The following is a 23197-nucleotide window of genomic DNA, read 5'->3' on the forward strand; positions in this document are numbered from 1 at the left end:
CCACAACAGAGGGAGGCCCGCATACCACACAAAAAAAAAAAACATAAAAAAACAAACAAAAAACACTCCACTCAACAACAGAATACACATTCCTTTTGAGCACCCGTAGAACATACCCCTTTTAGCAGGTTTAGGCTTTTTCTACTTGGGAGTTTCTGGTTTAGCTAGTCAGATGCTGTTTTGTCCCTGGTACTTCCAGCCTCCCCTTCAGTCGTTACTGATAGTTTATAGTTTCTGGATCTGTACCTCCCAGACCACAAGAGAGTTTCCAGGGTCTTCATACACTTGGTCTCATGATTGGAAGTAAAAATAGCTCAATACAAATTTACATGACCTTTTCTTCAATTCTACTTGTGTCCTTTCAGAACACTCTATCCTCATTTTCTCCCTTCCTTTCTTTCACACTGAGGCACTTTTACATTGCCATATATCTTGCCTCTTAGCGCACCATCTCCTCATCATAGAACTTGTGTTTTGGAACAAGGTGAGTTTTTTGTTTGCTTGTTTGTTTGGTTTGGTTTGGTTTGGTTTGGTTTTCTTGCCCAACTCATTTTTGGATACCAGTTTCCCCTCTGCTAAACATGTAACTGGGGCAAACTGCTCAAATTCCCTAAGCCTTGTCATTTATAACATGGGAATAATAGTGACTCTTGTTAGGATTAACTGAGGTAGCCTTAACCCCTTTTCCTTTTGTCCTTCAAACCCTAAAAGTCCATGTTTTAATGAATGGTGTTGATTGAGTTGGATTGGGAGACTGGCCTTAGGGAAGAGGTTTACTGGAGATTCTGGAGGTCACCCTGGGGAGATTTCTGGGCAAGGGGGCCAGCAAGAACAAAGCTCAGAGGTAGCCTCAAGCCTGGTGCTTCTGGAGGCCCGAAGAAGAGCATGTTTGATATTTTTTCTTTTATTTTGTACTTAGAACTCAGTGAGGAGGGAGGTAAATAAAGGTAGAGGAGTGAAAAAGATTTGGAAAGTACTAGTGATGGGAGAAAGGACAGGTATAATTCAAGAGACAGCAAGAAACAGGGAGGGAAAGCAAATCTTCCAAAGCAAAAGAGATCATATATTATGAAAGAAAACGATTATTTCAGAAAGTTTCATAATCCCGGTTCCTAACACATAGTCTACTTTTATTTGTCTATATCCTATCCTGGCTTTTGATCGTATGAATTCATTGTTTTACGTAGCTGCAACTTTAGCAAAACAAAGTTTGTGTTTTCTGGCAAGATTAATATGTAATCCCGATGTCAATCTACCTTTTTAGTCAGAACGCACCCATTTTAGATTATTTTCCACGTTGACTATTGATGACCAAAACAAGCCAAGTCTAGCCTGTGTCTGTCTTAGTGTCTCATTATTTCGGTCACAGAAATCCTGCAAAATAAATCAATTTAGCACGTGTCTTCTTGATCCTAGTAACGTCTAAGCAGGCCAGAAAAACCACATTTGCTCCCTACATAGACAGTGTTAATCCATCTCCTCTCAAATTGCTGCATCCCTTTGGACTGGCTCTCATAAGCAGAGAGGCCCAGTTAGTTGAGCTAACTAGTGTGTGGCCAGTGGCCGGCACGCGTCTCTTTAGGCCAGCAGGGAGCGCGTGAGCTCCAGGGCACCTGCTCCAGTCGTCAGGGGGCGTGGCTCTGCATCCTTGACGGACAGCTGAGGATGCGGACGAAGATGAGGTAATACAACCACCAAGAAGAGTGTGCGGATGTGGGCGCGTGTGCGTGCGAGCGTGAGTGTGCAAGATACTAAGTGTCTCGGAGCTCGCGGTGCGGACACCGATCACATTGCATTAAAGAGAAAGAAAGAAAAGAAAAAAGAAAATTCCATTTCTGGGAGGGAGACTGCAAAGTTACGGCCGGCGACAGCTGCAGTCCCGGGGCTTTGTCCTGGGGGGGTCGCTTTTCCGCGTCTAGGGACCGGAGAAACCCTCCGCAGGCGCGGTTTGCCCGAGCGCCGGGCTTGGGAGGGGCGATTCATTCTAGAAGCAGCTGAGCGGAGCCACAGGGAGGGGGAGCTCTCTCCCGGGCGGCGACAACTGAATGTGCGGTGAAAGGGTGGGGAGGGAGGGGAGGGGAACTCGGCGTGCCAGTCCGAGCGCGATCGCGCGGCGAGATCCCACCCCGGCGTCTGCAGAGCCCGAGGCGCAACTGGTGCGAGGGCTTGATGCTCGCCTCGCCGTCAGCCCCAGCTCGCGGCCGCCGGGGCTCCGGCCGCGCGCCCGCCGGGTGGCTTTGCTAGGCGGGGGCCAGTTTGCAGAGAGCCGGACATTTGCATGAAGCGACTCGACCCCACGGAGCAGCGGCGGACCCGGGCGGCGGCGGCGGCGCGCGGTCGGAGCCCGGCGGCCCTGGTCTCCGGGCCCCGGTGGATGCGCGGCGGGGGGGCGGCCCATGGGCCGGAGCTGAGGCTGCCCGGGGTGTCGGGGCGCGGGGCGGGGGGCGCGGTCGAGGCCCGGAGGCGGCGGCGCAGGAGGAAGCGGAGGAGGGCGGGGGGCGCGCCGGGCCCGGGAGGCAGGCATCGCAGCGCTGCCGCCGCCGCAGCCCCGGGCTCGCCATGCTCCTGGCCTCGGCCGTGGTGGTCTGGGAATGGCTGAACGAGCACGGCCGCTGGCGTCCCTACAGCCCGGCCGTGAGCCACCACATCGAGGCGGTGGTTCGCGCCGGCCCCCGCGCCGGGGGCAGCGTGGTGCTGGGCCAGGTGGACAGCCGTCTCGCGCCCTACATCATCGACCTGCAGTCCATGAACCAGTTTCGCCAGGACACCGGTGAGCCGGCCGCCCCTGCCCCGCCCGCGCCTCCTCCCCTGCCTGCCCTGAGGTCTCCCACGTCGCGAGCCCACCGGGGCCCACCTTTGTCCGCATCTCCATAGACTGGTGTCACCGAGAGGGGGTCGTGGAGGGGGCGCTTGACGCCCCACGATGCTCTTAAGATACTCCCTGCAATAAACGGCCATGCAAATAGTATCCGTGGTTTGCCTACGCAAACCGAGCTTCAACCTAGCTCCTAAAAAACCCCCTTTCGCGCCCCCCTTTGAAACGCTTGGTGGCTCCTGTAGAAATTCCGGGGCTCACCAGCCCGCAAGCAATCCCAGCTGATAGGAGAGCCTTCCTGCTCTCATTCCTCACACCTCACCTTGGCTGACGGACCCTACTGTGCCTCAGGCACCCTTGGGCCTGCCACGCGTTCCCCTGGTCAACCACCTTGCTGCCTCTACCCCTCCGGGGTGGGATGGCTTCCCACAGCTGCATCCTGGGGGGAGGAAGAAGGGATTCCCGGGGGGCTTTCACTGTAGTCTAGTATGGGAAGGGAGGGGCCTTTCTGGGAGCAGAGATGGACTTGGGGGATTCCAGGGCAGGAAACGCCCGGGTTGCTGTGGCATTGGTGAGTGCCTCCGCTTGGGTACTCTTAAGTGTTGAAGCAGCAGGCCAGAGCGGATGGAGAGGGGAGGGGGACGGACACAGCTCCGGAATGCCTGGCTGGGAAGCTGATCGCTTTGTCCTTGGAAGAGGAGGAGGAGGATTCCTAAAAAGAAACTGTCCCCAAGATTCGCCCCGTAAACGTCTCCTACGGGGGACGCTAAACTCCTATCTTTTTGTGAGAATCAAGTTGCCACTGTGGCCGCCGCAAATCCCCCATCCCAGCTGAGCAGCCTTTCCAGGTCAGAGCAAAGAAGAGAGCCTGCAGGCTGGAGGTCAGGGTGGCGAGTCCTTGGCGTGAGGGACAGAGGGGGCTGCCTCTCTTTGCGTGGCCCCCGCATGGTGCCCAGGCTTAATTTACCTGGGACAGGTCTGTCTCTCCAGTAGCCTCTTCACGGAGGTGGGCAGTTGTTTGGGGGATTCTGGCTCGGCTTTCCCGAGAGTGTGACCCAGGAGCCTTGGAGAGACAGGTGTGGAGGGGAGGGACCGGAGGGGAGGACTGGGAGAGTCCCAGAGGGTCAGAGAACAGCTGTGTGAGCAAAGGCATCTCCGCCTCCTTGGAAAGCCCCCGCATCCTGTGCGCTAATTAGGATTGTCATGGGAAAGGGGTATCTTTCCACCCTCGTGTCCACATCTTTAGTCATAACTCCTAACAACCTCTTTGCCAAGGACTTTGTAGACACCGACCGACTGAGTGAAGCTTTCTGGGGAAAGGATTCCAGAAGCGTTAGCATCTGGAGGGGCTTAAACCTTGGTGGGAAAGGGAGGGGGGTGGAGCTGAGAGAGAATGGGAGGAGGAGGAAATAAGGAGGAATGTGGGGAGGTTGAGAAAGAAGATTAAGTGTGGCCAAGGGGGAAGGGGGAGAAGGTAACTGTGTACTTTGTTTTTTTTTTTGTTTGTTTGTTTTTTTTTTTATATGGTATGCGGGCCTCCCTCTGCTGCGGCCTCTCCCGTTGCGGAGCGCAGGCTCCGGACGCGCAGGCCCAGCGGCCATGGCTCACGGGCCCAGCCGCTCCGCGGCATGTGGGATCCTCCCAGACCGGGGCGCGAAACCGGTTCCCCTGCGTCGGCAGGCGGACGCGCAACCACTGCGCCACCAGGGAAGCCCAACTGTGTACTTTGGATAGAAGTTGGAGAGGTGAGGGTGGAGGCATCAGGCTGGGGGGGAGGGGGCAACTCCCAGCCCTGTGGGTGGGGTCCGAGAGTCTGACAGTCAAGACACCTACCTGACAGGGGACTCCAGTCCCGCCCAGAATAAATGGGCAGGTGTTAGCTTTTCTCTTTCAGACTAAATCTCAGCAGCAGATGGAGAGACACCTTGGTGAAGTAAAGGTCCCAGGCCTTGTCCCACATGTGTGAAGGGGGAACGTTTAATCAGTGTTTAGGGATGTCTGAGATGGGTGTGGTTCCTAGGAAGAAGGGTCATGGCCTGAAGGGCTCTTACTACAGAAATGAAGTTCTGGAGAAAACTGGGTTGAAGGACAGTTGCTACTTCCCCCAGGTCTGACCACCCTTCCCTGAGGACAGGCTGCCCACTGCCTGGTGGTTCACAGTTAAGTCGGAGACTGGAGGGCCTCAGATTTTAGACCCGACCTGGCCCTGGATCATTTTTCAAACTGCCTCAGGGTGTGTTTTACATTCTTTGTCTGTCTTTGAGGGATTCAGACTGCTTCGCTATCACCCACTCATTCTAGTGGTTGATCGGCCAACGTGCACTGAGAGCCTCCATCCTCTGCGCCAGGCCCCGTGCTGGGTGCGCTGGGTGCAGAAGGCAGTGGGCTGAATTCCCAGGATTGCTGGGTCTGTCAGGGAGCTCGTCAGAGCAGAATAGAATCTCTGGGTTTCTGGGCTCACAGCCCCCTCCTCTGTCTTCTCCATCAACAGACACACAGTTCCTCTCAATATAGCTCATTGATGAAGCCGTGACAGGGTAGGAACTGTAAACCACCGGCTCCCAGGCAACCTCGGCCAAGCCCTGGCAATGTTTAATTAAATTACCCACCATCCCCAAGCCACAGTTTGAAGCTGGGAACCAGAAACATCCCCATAAACAAAGGAGAGCTGGAAGTCCCCTGCCCAGAGGCGATTCCTCTCTTTTTTTGTTGTTGCCTCCTCTGTGTGGGGACATTTCCTGACATGGGAGCCGTGTTTTTTCAGAAGTTGCCTGCCCTGCTGCCAAGGAAGTCCTCAGACTCTCCGCTCCCCTGGGTTCCGACCTCATCCAGCCTGTCTCCAGGGCGATGGCTGGGAGGTCGCAGATACCCTTTGCCCACCTCTGTTTGTCCTGGGCCCTTCTCCTTCCCCAGACCATCTCTGAGTCTGAGCTTATTTGCATTCTATGCTGGTCTCCTCTAGGCATTTTGGGCTAGAGAATGGGGAAGAAGGGAAGAGACAGGGCTAGATAGAGGTGAAGGAGTCTTGGCTGCTTCCAAAATCCTCTGTTGGGTCCTCTCCACCCACGATCATTCATCTTGACTGGGCTGACCTTTTTCTGTTGTAGGGCAGTGGCTGGAGCTCTGTCCCCTGTAACTTGCAACATCGCTGTGCTCTGTATCTTCCAACATGCCTGATCATGGCCATTTTCAGGGCCTGGCAGCAGGATGGGGAAAGACCTAGGCTGGCAGTGAGAGACATGACTCAGGGTCTCATTCCAGACCCGCTGGCTTCCTCTGTGACCTTCAGCAAGTCCCTTTGCTGCTCAGGCCTCATTCTCCTTCGTAGAATGAAGAGCAGCCTTAAGGTTCCTTCTGGCTCCTTTCCTCCCATCATGCAGATGGGCAGGTGAATGGGTTTGGATTCTGCACCAGTGATGACGCTAGTTAGAAGTAACAGGGTATGAGGGAGGGTTCTTTCCAGCTCAGTTTTCCGTGCAACTTTTGCCTCTTTTATGTCTTTAACGCAGTGACAAGAGTCAGATGGAGAGTGATTAAAGGGTTTGATAGAAGCTGATTTTTAGTCCCTCCCCCCAACTATACTCCCCACCCTGTGTGAGCACAAGAGCGGTGGCAGCAAATGTCACGACCACATGATAGCTACAGTATGAGGGAGGCACCAAGCACATTGCACACATTATCTGGTTTCATCCTCGGCCATCTTATGAAGGACCCATTGTTCTCATTTCATAGGAAAGGAAACAAGTTGAAAAAGATGAAGTTGCTCAAAGTTTTACAGCTAGTCCATGGCAGAGCTGAGATTCTGAATCAAGTGCCCATGTCCTGCTTCATTTGGTGAACACTTATGGACCACCTACTTAGTGCAGGCACTGTTCCAGGCTTGTGGGATAGAGCGACAGCAAACCATCCAAGTCTTTGCCCTCATGGAACATTCTAGTAGGGGTGAGGGGTGCTGGTGAGAGAGGCCTGGGATTTCCTGGGTACAGGAGCACAGTGTTGTGTGGACGTGGGTGAAATGCCCTGGAGTCCTAGGGTCATGCCTGAAAGGTGTTGTCTCCCATTTCCCAGGAGCCAGAACAACTTGGGTGCTTTGGGATGTACGCGTCTGAGTTTCTGGAAGAAGCTTTTTTCCTCCTTCTTCCTCCTTAGTCTGTGAAATCCTTTATCCCTGTGCCATTAGAAGCCTTGTCCTTGGGTCACACTGCACCTTAGGACCCAGTGGATTTCCTGAGATCATCTAATTCAGGGTCCTGATTATAGAAAGGTCCAGGACTCGCCCGTGTCAGATGGAGTGATCTCAAAATAATCAGAGAATGTAATCCCACCATCTCTCTTGTCCCACAACTTTCGTGCTGAGGTCTGCCTTCTGTTTTTAACGAACCCTCTCGGGCTGAACTGAGCGCAGCGTCTTTCCTTCCAAAAATCAGCTCTTCCTTGTGACACCCCTCTTCTTGTTAAATGGCGTCACTACCTTAACCACTCGCCCGTGGTCAAAGCCTCAGGGGTCTTTGACTCGACTCGTCATTCTTTTTAGATGCCCCATATATACAGGCATGCAGAAGCTGAAACTTGAGCATACGTGATGAACACTCTGCAGTTGTTCACGTGCAGATTCCCGGGCCCAGCTCCCAGCGATGCAGACCCTCAGTTCTGGACGATGTTGCTGATCTGTTCCCCAGGAGATTCGAAAGCACGTGATCCTGGATCACTTGGAATGCATTCAGCTACTTGTGGTCAGGTCCTACCCATTACCTCTCTGTAGGGTCCCTCTGGTCTATCACTTGCTTTTCATTTTTACTGCCAGCACCCTCCCCCTTCCCCCCCACCCCATTACTTCTCATTTGGAACTAATAAACTGAGCAGCTCTGGTGTCATCACTTCTCTGTGTCACAAACCTCACTGGTTCCTCGTGGCCTGTAAATAAAAGCCCTCCCAGCCTGGCAGTCCAGACCATCTATGCCCTGGCTCTCACACACCTTTCCAAGTTTATCTTCCTGTATGCCCATATTTTCCTCCACTCCTGCCAAACAGATGTGCCTTTTATTCTCAGGCATTCCCTTAGACCCCCTCCCCCCAGCTATTCACAAGGTCCCTTCTCCTGAGATGCCCTCCTTCATCATTTTCACCTGTGGAAGTTCTCCTTCTCATTCAGGCCCTATGCCCTTTGTCATGCTCTCCATTTCTTGAAATGTTCTCCAAATTATTATTGCTTCCTTTCTTCAATGGATATTTATTGAGCCGTCAGGACATGCTAGGCATGGGGGCTACAGCCATAAGCAAACTCCTGGATGCCCACCCTCATGAGATTGGGAGTCCCGTGAGGTAGGTGGACATTCATCAAATGAGTCACACAAATAAATGTGTAACTGCACCTCAAGACAGTGTAAAAAATAGGAGCAGGAGTTTTACCTGGTCGGACGACCCAGAGAGGTTTCCTCGAGGAAGTGAGCTGAAATCTGAAGGATGGGTAGCCAAGAGGATGCCAGGGTGTGTGAGGGGAGGGACCAAGATTGTGAAGCAGCCCAGAGAGGAGAAGAGGCAGTGGCGAGAGTCTGCAGGAGGCCAGCGGGGCAGAAATGTGGGCAGGGTGTATTAGGATTCGAGGAGACCACAGAGGTTGTGGGTGGAGAGCATCTTGGTCTTGACCTACAAGGAAGTCAGGGAAGGGATTGAAGCACGGTGGGGTTGTGGTTACATTTTCTGCTAACATTGCATTTGTTGCCACCCTTTTTGGTGGCATATTCTGCCTCATAACTAGGCACTTGTCTTGTTTTAGACTGGGAGGTGCTTCAGGAGTGCCTGAATCTGCATTCCTCACAGCAGCTAATGCATACTCAGCAATATGGGATAAATGATCAAATGCCGACGTAGCCAGAAGTCCTCACCCCATCACAGCACGTCTATGGAGCCCTCGTTACTGCCGACTCTGCGTTAGGCACTGATATGAAAGGTGCCGAGATGCTTGTACCCATCAGACATAAGCAGCTGTGCACCCCAGACTCCTTGAAGATGGAGCCTGGACTAGGAGAGCATTTCAAGAAATGGATGGCAAATGGCATAGGACCTGAACGATAAGGAAAATTTCAGTAGATCAAAACAGCAAGGGAGGGCATTTTGATAGACGGGACCTGGTGAATAGTAGGGGCAGCGGAGAGTCAGGGAACACTGAGGGAATGCAGGAGGAAAAGGGGGCATCTGTCCAGGGCAGAGAGGAGGATAAACCTGGAAAGGGGCGGGGCAGAGTTTCCAGAAGTTCTGGGGCAACTCCCCGGCATAGCTGGGACTGACACCACCATTGTGAAAAATGCCTTTTAAGCACATTTATGAGAATTGGTCAAATGCATTGTTTGTCCCTGCTACCCTGGAGAGAGAATAAAATAGTGTCATTTAAGCTCTCTAAACTTAATGTCCTCATCTTTAAACATTGTTTCATAGGATTGCCAGGAAGATCAAATGAGATAGGATAGCTGAAGGTGTTTTCTAAGTAACAGAGATTGTGCAAAGAGGGAGTTTAAACTCTCTCTCTGGTCCTCCTCTTCTCTCTCTGTCTCTGTCTCTGTCTCTGTCTCTGTCTCTGTCTCTCTCTCTCTCTCTCTCTCTCTCACACACACACACACACACACACACACACACACACACACACACTTCACATCCCCTGGACTAAACTTTCCCCGTGACTTCTCCATCCTGCTAAGACATACAATAGAAGATAAATTACAATAATAATCACCAACTTCTACTGAGCCCTTGCCAAGCGACAGGTATTATCTTAGCATTTATATTCATTCCTGCATTTAATTCTCAAATCCACCCTTTGAAGAAGCTACCCAGGACCCAAACAGATGAGGAAACTAAGGCTTAATCACACAGCTGGAAGGGACAGAAACTCTGCTGTTGGATCCAAAGGCTGTGCTCTTTGTCCCCCAGCAAGCTGGTGCCTTAGGAAGGAAATGGCGGCAAACCAGGGGCCTACTGGCCACCCCGTTCCTCCTCCTCTCCTCCTCCTCTCCTGCTGCCCCCACATCCAGCAGACCTCCTGGCGCTGAATAGCGGCTTGTTCTGCTTCTCCCTCCTGCCTCTGAATGTTGATGTTTTGGGTCATTAAGGGGCTTGGAGATGGGGTGGGGGTGGGGGTGGGGGGTTATGACCTGGCAAAGGCCCGAACAGTCATTGTTCCTTTTCTTCCCCCCTTGAATGAGATTCTGTCCGCAGTCTTGGTGTCTCCCTCTGGGTTGGAGGAGGGGGTGGGTCAGAGGCCAGGGAAGGGGAGCCTTTTCCCACCACTTTGATGGATAGAGCTTAAGCTGACGGATGCAGAGATTCCAGCATCCTTGGAGCTCTCCCCAGTCTCCCTACCCGGCCTTGAACCAGGCCTCTTCAGCCTTGATGTTAATATCCACGAAATGAGCCCTGGTTGGGCATGGATCTGAATTCAAGGTTCCGGTAGATAGGGGAGAAAGAGGCAACAGTTACAGGCTTAGTTTTCCCTGGCAGTCCTGCAGGTTCATCTCTGCTGTCCTATTCCCCTGCAATAAACCCTAATCTCCTCCCTGCCCTCACCACCCCCCATGCCACCCACTGTGAGACTATAGAAATTGAGACTATCCTATCTTTAGGAGGGTTGAGCTTCTAGAAAAAAAAGACGTTAGATAAATAGAAAGTTATTCTTATGACCACTCTTGCAGTTGTTGATATAAGTAAGACTTAACGCTGGGAAATAGGAGAGAGTTCTTTCAACCTGACCTTTTATTTTTTTTTAACCACACCCAAAGAAGTCCAGAGAGCCAGCCATCGCCCCCAGCCCTGGGCAGCCTTCCTGGGTGGGGGCAGAGTCTTCCTCTATCCTCTAGGGTCCCATGACCCTGTGTTCTTTCCCTCTGTAGCCTTCGGGGCTGAGGCATTTGGAGAATCAAGGAAGAAGGGAAATGATGTTTCTCAGCACCTAGCACGCTGTCAAGGGCTTTATATACCTTACTGCAAAGTACAGGGCGCACGAGAAATCCAGGTCCCGCCACAGACAAATACATATTCGTTGAGTGAGGGAGCCACATTTAATTGCACAAAAACTCGGCAAAGGAGTTATCATCTTGTTTCTTGGGGGAGAAAAGAAGGTTGTGGGGTGTTACATTAAGTGGTCAAATTTGGCTGCAAGCTAAGGTCTCCCGACTCCACACCAGGAAGTGCTCTTTCTGGCACCCTGTACTATCTCCCACATCCTTCCCCGCGTAGCTCATCCGCTTTCACCCCTCTGTGACCGCTGGACTTCAAAGTGGCAGGAATGAGCCTCATTCAAAGCTGATATCTCAACAGGCAGCCCAGTGCCGGCACACTGTAGGACTCGTTTAACGTCTGCCTATGAATGTAACGCAATTCAGTTCCATCCCTTGGTGACCCTGAGCCTCTCTCCTCTGTCCCACTCTGGCAGGGACCCTCCGCCCAGTTCGCCGCAACTACTACGACCCGACCTCGGCCCCTGGGAAGGGCGTGGTGTGGGAGTGGGAGAACGACAATGGTTCCTGGACGCCCTACGACATGGAACTGGGCATCACCATCCAGCACGCCTACGAGAAGCAGCACCCCTGGATCGACCTCACCTCCATCGGCTTCAGCTACGTCATTGACTTCAGCACCATGGGCCAGATCAACCGGCAGACCCGGCGCCAGCGCCGCGTCCGCCGGCGGCTAGATCTTATCTACCCCATGGTCACCGGCACCTTGCCCAAGGCCCAGTCCTGGCCAGCCAGCCCCGGGCCCGCCGCCGCGCCCCCCGCCCCGCCCTGCGCCTGCCCACAGTGCGTCCTGGTGATGAGCGTCAAGGCCGCGGTGACCAATGGGAGCGCTGGGCCCCTGGCGCCCCCGGCTGCCCGCAAGAACGTGCCCGAGTCTGGAGTGCTCAAGGCGCCTCCCCCACCAGGCCCTGGGCCCAAGCCACTGGACAGCACGGGCACCATCCGAGGCCCGGTGAAGACGGTCCCGTCGCAGGCGATCCGGCGACACGCCTCCAGCACGCCGGCAGGGGCCAATGCGGGCTCCCCTGCTAGCCCCCCGGGAGCCAATGGCAAGACCGGAAGGGTGGCCCTGGCGACCTTGAATCGGACCAGCCTGCAGCGACTGGCCATCGCCCAGTCCCGGGTGCTGATCGCCTCCGGGTAGGTGCTTCCATGGCTGCCTCTGAGCATGAGCTGATCAGGGGCGTCAGACGTCACTGATCACCCGGGTCGGGGATGCAGGAAGGGCTGCCAAGGCTTCAGCTCCTCCTCGTCTTCACCTGACCCCTTGGCTGCAGGTGGAAGGCAGCACGGTGTGGTGGGTAAGCAGGGATGTGGCCTTTGGGATCCAGCGGATCTAGATTCGAATGGAGACTTTGCCTCTTCCTAGCCCTGGGATAGGGGCGGATCCCTACCATCACAGAGCCCCAACTTCCTCATCTGTAAATGCTGGCCGTAATATTCATGTTAGGGTTGCAGTGAGGGTTAAAGGAGGTCATGCGTACCAAGACATAGCAGGCAACACCCATGGGCTCCCACCGTGTTCTAGTTTGGGGGCTTTACCACTTTACTTAGTCCTTACAACAAGTCTATGGAGTAGGCATTTTTGATCCCATTTTACCCTTGAAGACATGAGAGTTTCACTCCAGGGCACATACCTAATCATCAGCAGAGAACGGGATTCAGACTTTAAGAAGTCTGAGCCCAGACTCTTCCCCACTCAGCCACGCTGCTTCCCTGTCAGTCACATACCGCGGTGTCCAGCATACAGTAGGTGCCGAGTGAGGGTTAGTCCCTTTCCTCTGGCGCCTCCGGATTGGAATAACAGCCCGTGTTCAATGAGTACTTACTACCTCCCAGGTAGTTCCCATGCACTGTATCAGTCATTCCTGTGACAGCTTGGGGATGTTGTAGATTCTGTTATTACCGCTTTTTATCATCCTCTTGGCCTTCCTGATCGTAAAATGGGAGAGACGCAGGTCCATGTGGTACCCGTAGCCTTTGCCTGCCAGCCCCTGATTTCTTGTGAGATTGGCCTCTTATACCTGTCCAATCTTCCCTTTCTCTGGAGGAGCCTGGCCCTGCCTGCCACCCAAGCCCCAGACACTCGGGATGGTTCAGAGGTAGGTTGGACACGAGAGTGTGAAGGTCAGGCTGCCCAGAGGAAGATCCCTGCACATAGAGGCTCAGCGCTGGGAGGAGACAGGAAGGAGGGTAGATCGCAGACCGCGAGGCCGGGCCTTTACACCCGCCTCTGCCACTGGGTGAGGCGCAGAATCTTTGCAAGGTCCACGTTCCCCCCTGTGTGGAATGGGTATCATCGCGCTTGCCTTGCCTACCCTATGGAGTCAGTGAGAAAAGCTCGGCTAAGAGAAGTCACCCCTTAACAGCTGACCCGATGCACTCGCCGGCATCAACTCGTTACCTTACACCGTGATGCAAGTGGCAGGCATGGACACTCAGCTAGGAATTAACTCCCCAAGGAGAGACGCACAGCCCACGTGTTACAGAGTGGGAGCTGGAACCTAGATTTTCGTCTCCTAGTCTGCTGCTCTTTGGGCCAAAGCCCAGCTCCTCGTTGTATTCGAAGGCAATTTATAAATGGTCAGTTGCTAGTCAGATGCCTGGGATGTTCATTCATGACTTCCTCTGAGCCTGCAGAAGTATTTGGCAGGGGGGAAGGGGTACCCGCACAATGCCGCTGCTCGGTTTCTCCACGCTGGCGTACAGCAGCCTCCCAGGGCCTCTAACGGAGTTCCAGGGCGGCTGCTGGCATGGCGGAGGGGGGCTCCTAGAGTGGGAAGAACACAGTCTTTAGAATCCGACTGGCTGGGCTGGAACCCAAGTTTCTGGCTGTGTAACTTGGGGCAAGTTTTGCATCCTCTATCTTCAGTTTACTCATCTGTAAAATGGGGATAGGAATAGTACCTTGCTTCTAGGGTTTGTCACGAGGACTAAATGAAGTAGTCAGTGTGGATTTACTACAGTGCTTGGCACATAATAAGAGTCTTTTCAGTATTAGCTGCTATCATTACTACGAACAGCATCTATGCGCTCTGTAGTTACTGGAGTCGGAGCTGAGCCGAATCTAACACCCTACTTCGTTTCTGGCGCCCTAGACAAAAGCCAAGTGACCCCATGCCATACTTGAGGGAAAGGAACCCCAGATCGCTTTAAATGTCAGTGAAGGAGTCGGCAGCTCTTTATCTCTGTGCTTGAGTATCTGCCTGCCAATAGAATCCGGGCAGCAGAATAGGGCGGAGGTCTGGGCAGTGCAATTTCAAAAGGGCTATAGAAACAAGTTGTTTTTTTCTCTGCTCTGTTTTCCTGACAAGGGAGGCCCCTCGCTACCCTCTCTGTCTTCCAGCCCTCTCCTTTTCACCTCTTACCACCTCCCTCACCCACACTACCATCTTCTCCTCCAGTCTTTCTTGGCCATTTAATTAGCGTGTTTATCCCCTTTGTCTGCCATTGCCGTCGACCTTCTGTCGTCCAACGGCCCCTCCCCCTCCCCTCTCTGCCCATGACCTCTTCCAGTAACTTTCCCACGGAAAAAAGGAAGACCGGGGAAGGCGGGAGAGGTGGGATGGAGAGAAGGGTTTGGGGGGAACAAAAGATCCTGTGAATTATTCAGAGACACAAGCAGGGGGTTTCTAAAGAGGAGAGAGGAGGGCTGTGCTGAGGAGGGCGGGAGTCGCCCCTCTGGCCCTCTTTTCCAGAACGGAGGCTTCTCTATCTCCAGCGAGACCTCGGTTGCTGGAGAGACAAGACCATTGTTCTGCCGAGGATTCCTGGGTTGGCTCATAACTCCCAGAAAAAGACTTCTCACCATGGTATCTGCAGAGCTATTCTCCCCTCATCATCCCCCCTTCCCCTGCCACCTTGCCAGCTCTTCTCTTTTCTTAGTTTTGTATTTTGGAGACAGACATTAAAACGTGCACCCTCCATAACTGGGAACTTCCCCACGGCATGGGGGCAGGGGGTGCCTGCTGATTGGCCAACAAGTAGCTGGGTCAGGCAGCTTTTGCTGAGCTGAGTTGCCCGGGGGATGTGAATGCTCACCTGCCTTTGGGTGGCTGATTTCTAAGAAGAGGACTCAGGCACCTATAACCCTGGGGGCCCCGACAGGGAGTGACCGGTGTGGACCATGCAGGCTGTTCTCCTTGGTTTTCATTTTAATGAATAACGGGGTGGGGGAAGGGTGATCAAGTGTTGCCAGCTCAACGATCTGCCCGGCGCTCAACTTTGTGTTAATACTTTACACCTGACATCCTCAAGAATCTGAGAAAATTGGAATATTAAGCAGGAAAGGGCTTTATATCAAGCCCAACTTCCTCTTACCTTTGGGAACCAAAAAATGTAAACAATCACCCAAATTTGCATAGGGCTTGGCTACTTACAAAGTATTCGACCTGGATCCTAAATCCTCCCTGGGAACCCAGGGACAGAGATTTAGGGTGCCCTGTTTACCGCGTGGTAACTCAGATGCGGTCATGAATGGCAGAGAGGCCGCACGGTTCTCCCAAAGGCACAAAGTCCGTGCAGAGCTGGGCTAGAAGCAGATATCCTGACCCCCTTGCAGGGCCCCTTCCGCTGGACCCTTCTGTATTTCATAAGCAAATATCCCCTCTTCCCCAAGCCCTGCTGCCACCATCCAGCGCCTCCTGACAAGCCCTTGCACCATGTTGTCCCTTTCCTGGCATGGCAGGGACAGCCACCTGTTCCGCAGTATCCACCAGCACACCCTCCCTCTCCCCAGACCTTGCCCCCAGCCCTGAGTTCTCGGGCTGCCCGGGATGTGTGCTCTGGGGACTGGACTGTTTCCTGGTTCACCAGGTTGGGTGTGGAAACCTGCCAGTCCGGTTTGTGGGAACAAAGGTGGCTTTTGTCACCCAGATCACAGCTACTTATCAGCTGAAGTGGGGGCCTTGGAGATGGTGAGGGGGGAAGGCAGGTGCTGGGCTGGGTGGCGCCCCCTGCCCCCTGGTGCGGATCCAGAGAGCAGAGGCGGGACCCTGCCCGCCCCACCTCCCCAGAGAGAGGCGGGAGGAGGAGAATCAGCCCCAGGTCGGGGGACCCAGGGCAGAGACTACACCTTGGGTCCCCAGGTACTGGGGTGGGAAATCGTCAGGAAGTCTTCCTTGGCAGCTTCTAACCCAAGACTTTCACCGTTTTACAGATAAGGAAATTGAAGCTCGGAAAAGTGGATGGACATTGCTACTGGCAGGACTGGGTCTTTAAGCTGATTTCTCTGGCCCCCCATCCACTATACCATGCCTGGCCCTGTGGGGCAGGTTACAGAGTCCGGAATCAAGTCCGTGCCTCTTTTTCTTGGTGTCTTTCTTTTGTGTTGAATTCAGCTTTCACCTCGTCCCATCAGGATTTGATTTATCCTGGGGACAGTTTCTGAGGACCAGTAGCCTTTGGTGGCCTGTTGAGACACAAACACACCCACGTTTGTTATTTCCACATCCTTCTCACACCCCCGGTGCACACGTCACCATCCCTGGGAAGGCACCAGAAGACTCAGCGTGTCCAGGCAAGCACCCCTCCTTCTGGGCATGTGGGGGACAGACAGCCCCAGTGCTCAGCCTTGAGGTGACATTCCAACCTCCCCTCTGAGTTGTGGGTTTATTCCTTAAACCTGAAGCTTCGTGTTTTCTGTCTGCAGCATGGGGTGTTATGAGGATTACACAGACACAAGAGCACAGCCTAGTGAGTGGCTAAAACAATGGGCTCCGGAGACAGATTTCCTGGGTTCAGATCCTTCGCCGTGTGACCTTCATCGAGTTTGCTTAACCTCTCTGTGTCTCACCTTCCCTCCCTATTAAAACGGAGTTAATAATAATACCACCTCTTGCATAGGTGGTTGGAAGGGTTAGACGGATGTATATACTGTGAGCAGGTAGAACGGTGCCTGGGATTAAGTGCCTGACTCTACTCTCGTTAGCGATTTTTAACACATGGATGAAGGTCTGTGGGCTGTCTTGTTCACTGCTGTGTCCCTGGCATCCAGCAGAGTATCCAACACAAAGTGGGCTCAGTATGAATGGACAAATACATTAATAAAAAATAAACAAATAAACAAGTGCTCTTTCCCCTCCCCCTACTCTCCCAGCACCACCCTTCCCCCATAGCAGAAACTCTGGTTCCTGGAGTAATCGGTGACCCAGTCCATCGGGCTCTCCAAGCCCACATCCCCTTCCACGCCCAGCTCTGGAGGCCTGGGTGGCAAGGCGGATGGTGCAAGACCTAGCCCCATGTGTCTCATATTTTTCTACTCAGCACCGTGGGAGGCCTCGACTTTCCCAGGCAGCTGTGCTGTCTTCTCTCCATCCTGGCTCAAGTTGCTGGGGAGAAGGACAGAAAAGGGAGGAGGCCTTGCCTGATATTTATGTTTCTCAGGGAAAAGGAGAAGTGACAGCTGTTAGAGCAGTGGCTTCCAAATGTTAGACTAGGGATCGGCTGCCTCTGCGTCCTCTCAGCAGAAGCTGGTAAAAAATGCAGATTTTCTTGGCCCACAGGTAGAGCTTCTGATGCAAGCAAGGGGCTTTGCCTTTCCAAAAGCTTCTGAGGTGACTGTACACCCAAGTTTGAACTTGCTTCTTTATGTTTTTTTTCATTTCTTCAACCAATGTTTGTGGTATGCCTACTAGTGTCAGGCTCTGCATGAAACAGACAAAGACATTTGCCCTGGTAGAGTTTAGATTTTAGGAGGGAAGATAAGAAGCAACAGCTTATTTTCAAAGATCATACGTGGGAATTCCCTGGCGGTCCACTGGTTAGGACTCAGCACTTTCACTGCCGTGGGCCCAGGTTCAATCCCTGGTTGGGGAACTAATATCCCACAAAATGTGGGATGTGGCCAAAAAAAAAAAAAAAAAAGAGAGACCAGGGTAAGAGGGGCTTGGGGGGGGGGTCTCAGGATGGGATGGAGGGGTGGGTAGCAGTATTGAATAAGATGGCCTCAGGAACATCACTGAGAAGGGAACATTTGAGCCAAGGCTGAAGAAGTTGTAGGAGGGAACCAAGTAGGTGTCAGGTGGAACAGCATTTCAGGCAGAGGGAACAGCCTATGCAAAGGCTCTGAGGCAGGAGTGTTCTTGGCCAGTAGGAGGAACAGCTAGAGTGAGTAAAGAGGTGAGTGACTTGAGGAGAGGCCAGAGAGCTGGGAGGATTGGGGTGGGGGATTTTGGCAGCTCATGCAGGGCTGTGTAGGCCTTCCTGGGACTCTGAGGGGACTGCGGAGCCATTCTGAGTTTTGAGGTTCTGAGTGGAGGACTGACAAGGTTTGAAGGTATCAGCTCTGGCTGAGGGGCTAAGAACTTACTGCACCTTTAGCAGGAATAAGTCGTTCCTGTGAGAAAGGGGAACCCCTCAGTGGGTGAAGTTTTGGGGTCCCCACCACCGGCCCATTTTGTCCCACTTGTCAAAAGCATGACGTGTCTGCTCTTTCCTTCTTCAGGGTCCCCACCGTCCCAGTGAAGAACCTAAGTGGGTCCAGTCCTGTCAACCCTGCCTTGGCAGGTAAGAGAAGCCCCCAGCTTGAAGGTAGAAAAACAAAAGCAATGAAATAGGTATAGTGAGCATTTGTAAAAAGAGAGAGAATTCGGAGGTTGATTAAGACCAATGAAGATGTGAGGAGTTGGGTTGGAAGGACAGGGAGAGTTTGGGAAGAATGGATTGTGAAAAGCAAAGCTTGCTGTTGAAAATGAGGGAATGGATACGTTTCCGAGAAAAGTAGAGGCTACGTGGAGAATCCATGAGTGATGAGAACGCCCGTGGAGAGGAGGCGAGTAGGTTACTGGGGAGGGGGCAGTTGGGGGGGGCGTTGGGGGGCTGACTCTCCCTCTTCTCTCGCGCTCTTGTCCTGCCAGGAATCACTGGGATCCTCATGAGTGCGGCAGGGCTGCCTGTGTGTCTCACCAGGCCACCAAAGCTGGTCCTCCACCCGCCCCCTGTCAGCAAGAGCGAAATAAAATCCATCCCAGGGGTTTCCAACACAAGCCGCAAGACCACCAAGAAACAAGCCAAGAAAGGTATCGGCCTCTTTATCGAAAGGGGTCCTGGCGGGGAGGTCACAGACCTGGCTTCCAGCCCTGGCTCTGCCTCCACCACTGAGGGTCATACCCATGCCTTCCCCCTCTGTGCCTTAATTTCTGCATCTGCTAAATGGGCCTACCTAGTACCTGTTCTGATGACTACACCAAAGTGGGTGAGGTATGGACCAGATGGAGACACCTTGAGAAATATAAACATGCAGCGCAAAAATATAGACACATAAAAATAGGATGCGTGACACAGATAAAATATCAATACATTAGAGAGAAAGGTCACTTTGACATTGGAACCCAAACAGACTTGACTCATATCCCAACTTTGTCCCTTGCAGTCCTGTGACCCCAGTCTCTTATTTTCTCACCTTTACAATGGGCACAACCGGTACCCGGCAGGTAGGTCCATGTAATGCATCCATGTCACTGGGGAAGTAACCACTGTCTTGTGTCCCTCTGGAGACTCCAGATGCTCTGGGCCCTCGAGTCCCCCTTTAGGAGCTCCATTCTCCCTTTTCACATCCTACAACTAGGAGGTCAAATACCTGTGCTTATCAGGGCACCAAGGACCCCACTTCAGCTCTGTGGCTGGTCTTTCTAGTCTCTGGTATTGGTTGTTAAATGATTTCACCGTCACCCCTAAGTCCCCACCTTGCAAACTTGTTATGAAGTTTCATCGGGATCCTATGTATATTGTGACTTAGGCCGGCAAGCAATAGGCTTTCAGTTAATAGAAACTTGATTCTTCTAAGAGAAGCAGCTCAGTGGGAAGGAAGGGCCTGCATCCCAGCATTTGAATGTTGCAGGATCCACTTCCTCAAACCCTTGTCCTACTTTTCCAGTCTATCAAAGTCTCTCTGCTTAAATAAACTTGATTGCCTTGCTTGTAGTCTCAGGAAACGGCGGGATTTTGCACTTTCCCACTCTTCCTGTTATTACTAATAGCATATATCAGACTCTTAGCAGGTAAAGTGCCAAAGAACTGTACCTCCATTGAATTGTCGAAGCATGGCTCTCAGTAGGTGCTAGTGGTTGCTCTTGCCCGTTTCCTAGGTGAGAAAACAGAAGCTTAGAGAAGTTAAGAAAGTCACCCAGGGAGGCACTGACCCCTTTTTCAAACTTCTATGCCTCTTTGTGAGTCCGTATCATCCCATCCCCTGCCTTTAGGCTAGGCTGCCGCTTAGGGGCCCAGTTCCGCCCCCTCCCCAAAATTCCAGAATCGATGCACCTGTCAGGTGATTGCTTCCCGAAGCATCACCCTTTCCCTACTGCTGGGCTACCTCTGCTGGCAGTGATCATGCCATCTACAGCCGAAGAAGAAGACCCTCCTGAAGCTGTGGTCATAAATTCCTGGTTTCCCATAAAAATAATAGCACTTTGACTCCCCATTACCGATTGAGACAGTACTTAGCACGTTGTAAAAGGAATGCCATCAGCCTACCTAATGCTTTTAAATGTGCTAACAGTTTACAGAGTGCTTTCATTTGTCGTCTCATTGCATCGTTTGGGCGGGTCCAGGCTCTTCGATGATGTGGAAGAGAAACCCACTCAACCTGTGTCAGTTAAAAAGTGGGTTTGTTGAAATTAGGCAGCGGGCTGTCAGGGAAGTGACCTAAGGAGATAAAGGCGGATGTGAACACCTCCCACCTCCTCAGGCCACCTCCCTCTCCATCTTCTACCACTCTGTTCCCTTTCAGTTCTTAAATCCAATTGCGCAACCAATTGCTTGCCTTTCCTGCTTTGAGCCTGGCTAATAACTCCCCTCTCTCTGGCACATCCAGCTTGTCTTGGTGGCCCACTGAACATCTTGTCCCCACAGGTAAAACCCCAGAAGAAGTGCTGAAGAAGTATCTGCAGAAAGTCCGGCATCCACCAGACGAGGTGACTGCATGGGAGACAGGGCGGGGTTCACCTTCTCCGTCACCCACGAGCATCTCCTCTGCTAGAGTTTTCCGTAGGATGCTGCAGGAGCTGCTTTCTAAGTCCTGACTGGTGCAGAGCTGGTCAGGGCGGACGCCCAGGCTCCAAGGTTCACGGTCCTGAGCGACAGCTGCAGCTTAACCTCTCCCACCTCCCCATTCAGCAAACTGCTGACTGATTCTAAACTGCCTTAACGTGAGAGTCTGAATTTAAGAAAGGCAGTATGATAAGCTATGGGCACTGACTTTAAAATGGGCTTGACGTCCATCAGCAGTTCTCAACCAGAGGTGATTTTACATGACTGGAGGGGAGAGGGGATGCTGATAGTATCTAGTAGGCAAAGGCCAAGAATGCTGCTAAACACCCTACAATGCCCAGGGAGGCCCAGGACAGCACCCACAGCAAAGAACTATCCGGCCCCAAATGTCAATGGTGCCACGGTTGAGAAATCCTGTTGTAGACTTATTTAAATAGCAGCCTCTGCAGGATGCTTCAAATACAATTCCTTTACAGACGTCCCATTTAAATAAAGCCTGTCAGTGAGTCTATCAGCAAGCATTGGTTTCCTCCACGAGCCACTGAAGGATACGGAGGAAGGACTGTCGGTCACAGCCCCCAAGGAGGTTATCATTCTGTTGGCCAGCCTAAATGAACATGTACCACCACCAGGAATTATTGCAGGAATTTCTCTGTTGTGCAAAGCAAGGCAGAATTCTATTTAGATCCCCAAAGGCATGTTGACCCTGGTTCGTGGGCTTTCTAGAAGAGGAGAAGAAATAGCTCCCCTGACCTCTGAGATCACGCGGGAGCCACCTTGGAGATGCTTTGGCCTCCTAGGCTGATGGACAGCTGATGTGCTTTTTCCTCTGTCCCCCCCGCCCCGCCTCCAGGACTGCACCATCTGTATGGAGTGCCTCACGGCCCCCTCGGGCTACAAGGGTCCACAGCCGACGGTCAAGCCTGACCTAGTGGGTAAGCTGTCCAGATGCGGCCACATCTACCACATCTACTGCCTGGTCGCCATGTACAACAACGGCAACAAGGTTAGTGCCAGCCCGCGGAGCTGCTGCCACCTCCCACGTGGGCCCTGGGGTGCAGGAGCACGGAGGCCTTATTGGGGTGGCACGCAGGTGGGTTTGGGGAGTCCTCAAGGCATCCCAGGGCAGCAGGAGTGATGAACTTGGTTGTTCTCAGCGGGATCAGTTTTCCACGAAATTATTATGTTGGTAAAATCTGTCTTTACCTTCCTTCGGGTCTATGCTACCCAAGTCTCCTCCTGTATCCACACTGAGTGGTGGTCTGAAAGGTGTAGACTTCTGTCCCTGAGAGTCCCGAGGGGGAGGGGGGGCCATGAGGATGGGCCAGTGGTTAGTGTCTACTCATACTGGCACGGATGGGTGTCCCACCACCCTTCCTTCTCCCAGGGCTAGTGATTTTCAGTTACAATTCATTTTCCGTGGACAATTTCAAAACACCTTTCACTGCCCCTTCAAAAGCACTAAAGATTTTGTCAAAGTATAACTGCAAGTCCCTTAGGGTCTTGCTGTTCGAGGAGGGGAAGGCTGTCCGTGATACTTGTCTTGTCCACTAATGACAGAGGAGTGGTATTCCCCCATTAGCGCTGGTTTCCAGGAATCTGGGAGTGTCCTCAGATGATAACTCTCTCCTTACAATGCCTAAGCCATTGAGTTTTCTCATGTTCTCTCCCATGCCTGGAATAACCTTCATTCCCCATCTTCATGAATTCGAATTCTACTCATTTCTCCAGGCCCAGCTTGGATTGCCTCAGAGTTAGAGATTTTTGTGTTATCCTCCAACCTCTTATTCATCCAAAAAAAATGTTTGGCTTCCAGAGGCTGCTCTGTACTTCTCTTGCTGTGGGAAAAGAGTAAAGGCAGCAGACCTAAGCTCAAACACTGGCTTAGTAGCCAAATGACCTTGGGCAAGATTTTCAACCTCTCGGACATTTCCTTTTCCATCTGGAAAATGGAGATGAAACAATCCCTACTTTATAGGGTGCTATTAGCATTGTTCTTCAAATTGGTATCTCCTTTGTATTACGGCTGTATGTTTTTTCCCTTCATCCTAACATAGCCCTGGGGTTGAAATTCCCGAAGTGCCAACCTTGGGATCTCTCTCTGTCTCAGAGAGTTCAGTTATTTGTGAACGATGTGTGTCTGTATCCCTTGCCCAATTTCCTGACCCTAAGAAAAAAGGTTTCATCAGGACTTGGCATTTGAAGAGGTTATTTCGGGTTTAAAGGGGTTTCTTAGAACATTTATTCCCTTTTTTATAACTGTATTCAAGAATAATCTAGTACTTTTGCGTTTATTTCCATGGTGCTTCAAAAATATTGAAGACACTATCCTTTATTCTCTTTTGCACGAATACTTTGAAGCTCGCAGTTTTTATCTTCTTTA

General features: G+C 52.3%; 1 protein-coding gene across 5 annotated transcripts in view; it reads left to right on the forward strand.

Annotated features, from left to right (window-relative positions):
- The window catches only part of DTX4 (deltex E3 ubiquitin ligase 4), a 76065-nt gene that overhangs the window by 39737 nt on the left and 13131 nt on the right, over positions 1-23197 (forward strand). For 3 of the 5 annotated variants that reach the window (XM_055078675.1, XM_055078676.1, XM_055078677.1), the window contains exons 1-6: positions 4206-4560; positions 11241-11964; positions 18269-18330; positions 18681-18842; positions 20677-20738; positions 21668-21820. In XM_055078675.1, coding sequence (XP_054934650.1) covers positions 4344-4560; positions 11241-11964; positions 18269-18330; positions 18681-18842; positions 20677-20738; positions 21668-21820 — 1380 coding nt within the window. In that variant the 5' untranslated portion in view covers positions 4206-4343. Of the gene's footprint in view, positions 1-2126; positions 2771-4205; positions 4561-11240; positions 11965-18268; positions 18331-18680; positions 18843-20676; positions 20739-21667; positions 21821-23197 lie in introns of those variants that run through there. The other 2 variants (XM_007120250.3, XM_028501579.2) reach the window with 2 other exon arrangements.

The sequence above is a fragment of the Physeter macrocephalus genome, chromosome 16 (assembly GCF_002837175.3).
Source record: "Physeter macrocephalus isolate SW-GA chromosome 16, ASM283717v5, whole genome shotgun sequence".
Lineage (NCBI taxonomy): Eukaryota > Metazoa > Chordata > Mammalia > Artiodactyla > Physeteridae > Physeter > Physeter macrocephalus.